We start from the raw sequence: 9,578 nt of genomic DNA, 5'->3' as shown, positions 1-9,578 counted from the left end.
AAGTTGGGAAAGAAAAGGTTTTTATTTGGTCAAGTAGTCTACTCACCCCCCTCTAGACATACTTTCGATCCTACACCTGCCGTCGGGAAGGCTGCCACTGTTTGTGCACAAGTCTGGGATACTAAGGACCCAAATCTTAGTACACCGACACTCTGTCCCCGTTGACCCGAAGGAGGCGCTCCTCCGCGAGCTGATACGGAGGCCGCTGACCATGACGGAGACCGAAGCGCGGCGCCTTCGGCGCAAAAACGCGGAGGCGCTCCACCTCGGTCTCGAGGCGTCCAAGCGCCTTGCCCGGGAGAAGGAGATAGCCGCTGCCAAGGGCGCCCGCCATGTGAAGGAGCAGCAGTGCCTCCTCCGTCGCCTCTCCAGGTACATTTTGTCCACATAGGAGAGCGACACCACCAAGGACGCCGACGACCTTCCCGCCACCGACATGTACATGGAGGAGATGGACCGCCCCGCCGCTCATCGCATGGGTAAGGGCCCGACCAAGAAGTGGTGAACTCCGCCTGTCCGCCATGCCTGATTAGATTTTAGTTATTTTTAGATTCGTTTCATGTTTAATTTGAACTAGCTTAGCCCTTTTGGACGAACAAATTGCATGTTCGATGTCCGCAACTAATAAGTTTATGCTATGTCCATGATCTATGTACTATGAATGGGTTGGTATGAAATAGGGTATCCGTATTTGGAGTTTGCAGTCGCGGAGCCAGAAAAATATGACAAAGGGGGCGAGTTTAAAGCTTGCTAGGACGGGTCAATCCATCAAAAACACCATTTTAGCAGAAAAAAAATCATTATTACTATTTATATTAGGCCTAAATTAGTGATGTTACTTACCGATGCAGGGCGGCACCCAATCCACCCCGCTCCGTAGTATAAAAAGATCAGATTAATTCTAAGTTTCTGTAGCGACTTAGCTTAGTTTTGAACTAATTCCACCTTTTGCGAGTTTATGCGGGACGCCGCGTTGCATCCCTAGATGTTAGGGGGTGCCACGGCCTTGACTGGCACCCCTGCCTCCGCCTATGGTAGTTTCTGGTTGTGGAGGAGAAATTTTGGGTACCCTGCGGGCAGTGCGACGGACGCGGCCGCGGGCGTACAAGGCACGTGATCGTGGTTGTATCCGCCATGGCGTCCCACCTCAACCAAGCTGGTAGGTGGACCCGACAATAACTATACCCGGGCATACCTTGGGCCGGGCCGGGCCAAAAAAAGCCCGGTGCTGAAAACCTAGGCCCGAGCCCGGCCCGGCCCGACCGTCGGGCCTGCTAAATCAGACTCGAGCCCGACCCGAGCCCGAAAAAGCCCGACACGGCCCGGTCGACCTGACCCGGCTATGGCTAAAATTTTGTTTTGCGCAATCCCGAGCCCGGCCCGACCTGCACGATGGGCTCGATTTTCAGGCCCGAGCCTGGCCCGATGGCACACTCAGGCTCAACGCAGTCCGAGATTTTAGGGCCGTCCGGACCAAGCTGCCCATGGCTAAGTATAGCAATAATGTCGCCCCAGGCCCAGCTTCAAGCCGCGAAATCCCAGGATTTCCCCCTCCCCATCCCAACCTACAGCTGGCCAAATGGGCCGTGCTAACTAGGCCGACCTGGTAGCACGCAAGAACGACACGGCAAGGCCTGGGCTAAACGAGTCAGGCCCGGCATGCCATGGGCCATGCCTAGGCCTGGAGGCTGGGCACGCGGGCCAGCACGGCACGACCCGTTTATTATTCTCTTTTTTCAGAATTTTATATATACATAACGTAAATTAGAATCTAAGAATAGGCTTAAAATACAACCCAATAGACAAAAAAATGTGCCACGGACCGCTCTGTTTAATAATTAGGCCGTGCCTGGACCAAGAGCAGTGCTTCGTAACCGGCACGGCACAGCTTGTTTATTAAACGTGCCACGATGGGCGGGCCCGGCACGATTAGCACGGGCCAGGCCGGGCCGTTTGGCCAGGTCTGCCCCAACCCCATCCCTCCCCCGTCTTCCTCCTCCAGTCCTCCTTTGGCCCGCCCTTTATAAAAGCCAACAACTACCCCGCGGCACACCGTTGCTTCCTCTCCCTTTCCATTTCCTTCCTTGTCATTTCCTCCAATCGAATTGGTTCCCCAAATCTTAGGGTTAGGGTTTCGTCTATTCCGTACCTTCCTCCCATATTAGCGCGTCTGGTCCCTGAGCTTGCTTTGCGCGTGGGATGATGGGCACTGCCGTGGACCTAGGACGGAGGCAGGGCGACAGCCGCTTCTACGACGCTGCCAGGGCTCGACGAGGGCACCATCACGGCCTTCCCAAGTCGAGGTGCGCAGCCGCCGCCGTTACCCAGGAGAAGGCGCCGGAGGAGCCCTCCCGGTTGCCAGCGTCCCCCGTAGGAGTTGCAGGCAACCTCAAGAGGTTCGTGGCAGCCGTTACGCTGTCCGTGCCGGCGGAGTACCCCTCCGAGGTTCGCCTATTGACCCCCGCCACACCGTAGGATTGGATCGTTATGACTTGTGAGGGTGCGACTGTTCCTGAATCACTGGTGGATTTGGCGATGCAGAGAGGAGAGTGGAGGGGTTGCGGCGTGGATGCCAACCGGGAGAGGCCCTACTTCGTTCTTGACGACCTATGGGAGGCGTACAAGGAGTGGAGTGCGTATGGTGCCGGGGTGCCGCTCGTTCTTGACGGGTGCGACGGGGTCGTGCAGTACTATGTGCCTTACTTGTCCGCCATCGAGCTCTATGGAGACTCATCAGTCCTGCAGTCATCGTCCAACCCAAGGTTGTTCGTGTTTCTTCTAATACACACTGGTAACAGCTTATTTTTGTGTTGATTTGAGTGCTATGGGTCCAAGTAGAAAGTGTAAATGGCATCGATTTCTTTTCTGCTAGAAGTAAATGAGTTCGAGTTAACTTAATGACTTCCATATTAGTAGTACGTACAAAGAAGCGCACTTAATCTCCAATGGTTCTGTGATGTGTGTATGCGTAGATGTTATCTATGGAGCCATAAGATCACTGTCCTGATTTCTTATTGTACGTATTTATCTTTAGTTCTCCAATACACTGCCAGTTCTTATGGTTGCCTATGGGTGCTTAGGATGATTGACATTTCTTATTTAACGTTTCTATGTACTTACTAGTTATTTCCTGACGTCAAGTTGGCCTAGCCTATTGTACGAGCCTGCAAACTAATAAGACAATATTTGCAACATGTTTCTCTTGTGGGGGGGTTTTCATCCTTTATCAACGAATTTGAATATAGTATGAATTCAGAACTTCAAGTGCTTTTTATCTGGTGGTATGTATTCTTATGTTACAATGAGACTTCTACCTGTCTCAAAAGTGTATTTTGTGCTTAGATTAATTCAGAAAATATATTTGTGTTCAAAGGGAAACAAGAAGTAACTACAAATCAGATTGATATTTTGTTGTTTATGTCAACGCCAGCGCCTGTCTTGGCATTTCTAGCATTTTTTAGTAGTACCATAGAAGATAGCTCAAGCTGCTTATGCACCTCTTCCTTATTATAACAGTTATGTAAGTTTTTATAGTCATCAGATTCCATATAGCCATTTTGTATTTCTGTTTTCCGTTTTTAGAGTAGGATCTGTGGCTCTAATTAAAGCCTTTGTACAATTCACCTCTGCTCATGACAAAACAAGACATAATCATCTGCAAGGGGTTTATGATTTAAGGGGATTATTTTTGAGGTGGAGGTGTTGTCTAAAGCATAAGAAAAGTAAGATGCAAAACAAGAATAAATTGAAAGATCCCTGTAAACATACTGCAACTACTAAGTAACTCAAAATGTTTAGTCATATCTGCAATTCATAACATGAAAATAGTATTAAAATCACTCAATATTGTTTACTCCCAAAATGCACATCACAAATTCGCAATGTACCGATGTACAATGCAGAATTTGAATCAATTATACCTTTCCCTTTGCCTTTGCTAGCCCCTTATCATTCATGTCCATTTGATCTTCTACCTTTCACCTTCACCGGCAACGCTTCCGTGCCACCCACCGCTGGCCAAACGACACTACTGTGCACTGCGACCTCTGTGTACCCCATGCTGGTGTTGACGTTGCGCTTCAGCCGCTGCCTGTGTGCCGCAGCCGCTAGGGTTCATCCATACTGCTTCATAGTGCGTGTGTTCGCTCGGCTGACAAGCTTTGTCTGCTTCGGTACTTGCTAATCAGTGTAGCAGCAGAAGTTCATCGGCTCACAACCCAAATCATAAGGCCAACCTGCACCAGGCGACCTGGCTGGACCACATTCTTCTTTTATCGTCCCCAGTGAGAATGACGACTCAATGAGTCAATGACCCGACCTCTACATACCTGTAGCTATTCTTTTGCATCAATTCGAAGTCGGGCGGCCGCCTCACCTTGCCCTATGGAGTTCTCTTCCCATATTTATGTGCACACCTGTTTCCATTTATAAATCTATTTTAGCTTTGTCATTTATTGTCCTGTGATAACAAGTATTGTGCCAGTTATTGATTTTTCTCAAGAATATTCCATCGTGGCATGCAATTCTTAACTATGTGTGCATCAACCTTTTGAAGCAGACATATGATGGACGACAGTGATGAAGATTTCCATGATTCCAGCAGTGATGGTAGCAGTGATTATGAACATGCAAGGGTCAAACACTTTGCTCAGGAAGGCTTCTCAAGGGATGTTGGTGAATCTGGAGTTACTCATGGCCGCTTGCTCTTTCAGTACCTCGAGTTTGATTCTCCGTTTTGCCGTGAACCTTTGACTGATAAGGCAAGAAGTTACAACTTTGTGTAGTTTTCATGGTATTTTCGTGTTCTGACAAATTTGTTGTTCAGATTTCTAGCCTTTCAGCCAGATTTTCAGGATTGAGGACCCTTAGGAGTTGTGATTTATCAGCGCGTAGTTGGATGAGCATCGCTTGGTACATTCTCTCTATATATACAAAATTGGTGCTGGATGGATGATTGCAGCAACTAATAGGTTAAATTCCTTATGCATTGTGTAGGTACCCAATTTATCGTATCCCTACTGGACCAACATTAAAAGATTTAGATGCCTGCTTTCTCACTTTCCATCAGCTTTCAAATTGCCCGCAAGGAGGTAATTAAATTTGACCTTTGTTCCTCGGATCATAGGTTGAATTAGCTCATAATGCTTGCTTCACTAGCATCGTCCTGCACTGTTTCAGATAGATGCCCCCAACACTCTCAGATTCCCAACTAAACCTGCCCCATCACTATGCATGTTTATTGTAAATTCAGTTATCATGTTCATGATCAGATTAAGTAGACATGTGAAGTCTGAAGAATTCTATATCTAAATATCCTTTATCCTTTCTCTTTCTTCTAGTCCTCGTTCTTAAAAGTGAGCAAGTGTCAGGAGTCAAGTTCAAGTGTAGCACTTATCTTTATTATAGTAAACATTGTTAGTCTTACTCTGAAGTGTTTGTAGATTCACAAGCATTAATCAAGTGTGAGTTGAAGCTAACATGTACTTAGGATAAGATTGGTTTGATTATCGCCCAATGAACATGGGGAGTCTTACTTTTGGCTAGTGCTTATTTTTCTGATTGTTGGGCATGTACATACATTTAGCATGTTTTCAGTGCACTGGGGAAAGAAATGAATAGGACATAAAACAGCTATCTACTATTAATTGAGTCATTCCATTTTCAGTTGGTGCCTAGCTGCCCTGGCAACTCACATCTGTGACCAGCTAGAATCTGTAAACCCAATTAATAGCAAAAAAATAGGTTTTGATTTTGACAAACCTCGATGCTAGGAATTCTTGAGCTATGAAATGACTATATATGGTAGTTGTATCACTGCTTTAACAAGTTCTAATGTTTTGGATGCACTGAGGTTTACCTACTGTGAGCTGTCATTTATAGAAAGAAAAAGAGAGCTTTATGTTTTTATTGCTTTTCTCTATATATACTCCCTTCGTTCCCAAATATTTGTCTTTCTAGAGATTTCAACAAGTGACTACATGCGAAGCAAAATAAGTGAATCTACACTCTAAAATATGTCTACATACATCCATATGTTGTAGTCCATTTAAAAAGTCTAGAAAGACAAATATTTGGGAACGGAGGGAGTAGTTTCCAGTGCATGTCTATGCCCTCTTCTATGTTAGTTAACCTTGTTAGTGAGCAATGAGATAATGGAACCTAAATGCTGTCATCCTGTTTTGCCTACCTGCCTAAATGCCGCCATCTGAATTTTATCTGCATTCCTGTGTCCAGATAATCTGTGGGCTCCTGATAATCTGTGGGCTCCTGATAGCACACCAAACATACCACTCCCAGTTTTTGGTTTGGCTTCCTACAAGTTTAGCAACTCAGTCTGGTCCTCAACTGATGGTGATTGGAAACTGGCTAGCTGCTTAAGGCAAGCTGCTGCCGATTGGCTGAGAGACAGCCATGCTGGCCATCCAGATTATCAGTTCTTTGTCTCCCGTGGTGCATACAACAGGTAGTGACACCAAATCTGTGCTTTCCGCAGAGCTCATGAAAGAATGTCCGAAGAGTGTCTTGTGAACATGATTAAGTTCCAAGTGACTGACTGGTTGACTGCTTCCAAATCTGATGCATGTTACCACAAGATTTGAAGCTTGGATGGTGAGAAGTAACCTGTCCTGCTTTGTAAATTGCACTAATAGGTAGATTTCGGCCGTCTATGTTTTTATACTTGTAGTCAGTTGGTCTGTGGGAAGCTGGTCTGAGAATGAAAAAAAGGAAAAAAGAAAAGAGAAGAAATGAAAAAAGGTGGTGAAAAAGCTTGCACTTCAGATGTAGTTTGAGCTGTCCAACTTATGTAATACAAATAGTATGGGGACAAATTTTGATGAAAACACCCCTCATTGTCTGTACACATATCAAGTGTTGCTGGCATTGGAGTATGTGTTGAAGAAAACTTATACTCCCTCCCAAAATAAGTGTCTCAATTTTGTACTAAAGTTAGTACAAAGTTGAGACACTTTGAGATGGAGGAAGTAGTTAGCATGCTGTCATAGTGTACGTGTAAACCTGTGAACTGCTGTGTGTGATAGATTGTGTTCCTAGTCCATGATATTACCTTGGTCTCAAACCGCGAGTATCTATGTAAGCTAAGTTCATGTCCTGGTAACTGGAAGATTACTAAAATCAGGCTAAAGCTAAAGCTGCAAGCACTCAAAATGAGTGTTTAAAAGGTAGAGACAAATAGAGACCAACGATGAAGAGTAAAAACTGTCGAAAATTCGTATCCAAGCATGAGCTCAGATGCTCAGTTATCACCTCCCATCTGTTCGCTTTGACAAGGGCATCGTGTCTAGTATAGCTTTAGTATTCCTGTCAATTAGTGAGTATGCCGCACCACACAATAACTGCACTGATACCACACTATTGATTGGAGTGATTAATCTTTATGTATTTGCATTTTGCAGCATACATCCAACCGATGCTGGAAAAAGAGGCCGCGGCAGTTTCTGTTAAATTGTGATCCAAATTTTATTGTATTGGATTAGACGTAGTACATACGATGTGGGCCTTTGCGTTGGTATTGACGTGTATGAATATAACTTGTTTACTTGTCCTTCAAGAACTTTTATGTATCGCCCTTATATATATCCCATGTAGTCACACGTAAAGACGGTGTGTCGTCTCGTGCTTGTAATACTAATAGTAATTGCGCCTACTTGTGTCCGTGTTTTTCTTTCATAAGAGTTTTTACGTAAAAATTTATGTCTCTCGTGTCTCGTTTTATCTAACAAGTGAAATACATAACAAGTTGCAGATACGAAATTGAGACGAGAAATTAGGGTTACGTGTGCCGCGCACTCGTCTCTGGTGATCCGACGAATCCGAAGTCGGATCGATTCTGCCGCTGCCGCCGCCGTACGAAGCCGAGACCGACAGGAGTTCGAGGGAATCGATAGCCGCTTCCATCGGGTACTATTCACATGATCACGTGGTTAGATTAATTTGCAGCCGTTTCGCTGAGTTGCTGGCCTGCTCGATTCAAATCCCAAGGGAATCAACCGTAACTACTGCTCGTTCAAAGTCCCCCGAGGTGCATGATTGATTTGATTACTGCTGTTGTCCACGTCATCAGAAAAGGGCATCAACCGAAGCAACTACTAGTACTCTACTCACGTGGAGGAAAGGCCAGTACTAGTTCAGATTTTTTGTTCTTTGTCCGTTGCTACGTCCATTGCCCGTAAACACTATCACTATCAGGTGCTATTTATCCTATTTTTCGTTTGCTCTGCATATTAATTCTGTCAAGAATTATTCTACTTTGGCTTGTACTACTTTGTATACACAAATTTATCGATTCATGGCTTCCATGAAGTACGATCTTCTGTTGTTGGACCATGACACAAGGTTTACTCTATGGCAAGTCAAGATGCGAGCGTTGTGGCACATGCTGACTATGATGAAGCACTGGATAGTTTTGGGAAGAACCGGATCTAGGATTGGACCGATGAGGAGAAAAGAATTGATCGTAAGGCTTTGTCACAAATTCAACTTCATTTGCATAATAATATTTTGCAGGAAGTTTTGAGCGAGAAAACTGCCGCCGCTCTATGGTTAAAGCTGGAAGGGATTTGCATGACTAAAGATCTCACCAGTAAGATGCATCTGAAGCAAAAATTATTCCAGCACAGGTTACCCGAGGGAGGTAATGTTTTGAATCATGTTTCAGAATTTAAAGAGATCATATCTAATCTAGCTACAATGAAGGTTAAGTATGAAGAGGAAGACTCTGCTTTAATGTTACTTTGTTCACTACCAAGTTCTTATACCAATTTTAGAGACACCATATTATACAGTCGTGATACTCTCACACTTGATGAAGTTTATGAAGCTTTGAATTCTAAGGAGAATATGAAATTAATGGTGCCTCATGATGGTTCAAGTTCATCCCAAGCAGAGGGATTACCTGTTCTTAGCAGGACAAAGGGGAAGAATTCACATAATGGAAACAGGGGCAAAAGTAAGAACGGCTACAGGGGCCGGTCGCAATCCAGAGACAAGAAGTATTGCAGATATTGCAAGAGAGACGGTCATGACATCTCAGAATGTTTTAAGTTACAGAACAAAGAAAAGAGGAAAGGTAACAAACAATGTGAAAATTCTGCTAATGTTGCTCGTGATGATTCCGATGATGCTCTTATCGTTATTGCTGGATGTGCTGAGACCAATGATGAGTGGATACTTGACACTGCATGCACTTTTCATATGTGCCCGCATAGAGATTGGTTTACTATTTTTGATTCTACCACTGCTGCTGGTTCTGTTTTGGGTTTTGATAATCCACCATGCAAGATTGAAGGCATAGGTTCCATTCGAATCAAGATGTTTGATGGCACAATCAAAACTTTGACAGATGTTCGGTATATTCCGAAGATGAAGAGAAATCTTATCTCTATGAGTGCCCTTGATGCAAAGGGGTACAAGTATTCAGGTGGAGATAGCGTGTTGAAAGTCACCAAAGGTTCTCTTATTGTGATGAAAGGTGACTTAAGTTCGACCAATGGTCTTTATTACCTTCGAGGTTCTACCGTTTCAGGTAACGCTACTCCAGTTATTTCAAATAATTCCGA

At 44.6% G+C, this 9,578-nt stretch overlaps 1 protein-coding gene across 4 annotated transcripts; it reads left to right on the top strand.

The window, feature by feature from the left end:
- The first annotated feature begins 2,020 nt into the window (after positions 1-2,020).
- LOC125543792 lies at positions 2,021-7,668 on the top strand. Of its 4 annotated transcripts, XR_007298776.1 has the most exons (7): positions 2,024-2,445; positions 2,542-2,765; positions 4,559-4,760; positions 4,826-4,911; positions 4,996-5,090; positions 6,235-6,609; positions 7,416-7,668. XR_007298776.1 is itself a non-coding variant. In XM_048707264.1 (6 exons), the coding sequence occupies exons 1-6, from the start codon at positions 2,200-2,202 to the stop codon at positions 6,465-6,467; spliced, it is 1,068 nt and encodes a 355-aa protein (XP_048563221.1). In that variant the 5' UTR covers positions 2,021-2,199; the 3' UTR covers positions 6,468-6,882. The 4 variants fall into 4 exon arrangements, 3 of the variants coding, with proteins under 3 accessions (XP_048563221.1, XP_048563219.1, XP_048563220.1); XM_048707264.1 differs by lacking the exon at positions 7,416-7,668 and having other exon boundaries at positions 2,021-2,445; positions 6,253-6,882; XM_048707262.1 differs by lacking the exon at positions 7,416-7,668 and having other exon boundaries at positions 6,235-6,882.
- Positions 7,669-9,578: the final 1,910 nt, after the last annotated feature.

The sequence above is a fragment of the Triticum urartu genome, chromosome 3, assembly GCF_003073215.2.
Source record: "Triticum urartu cultivar G1812 chromosome 3, Tu2.1, whole genome shotgun sequence".
Classification (NCBI taxonomy): Eukaryota; Viridiplantae; Streptophyta; class Magnoliopsida; order Poales; family Poaceae; genus Triticum; species Triticum urartu.
This window is presented reverse-complemented; position numbering and strand designations above follow the sequence as displayed.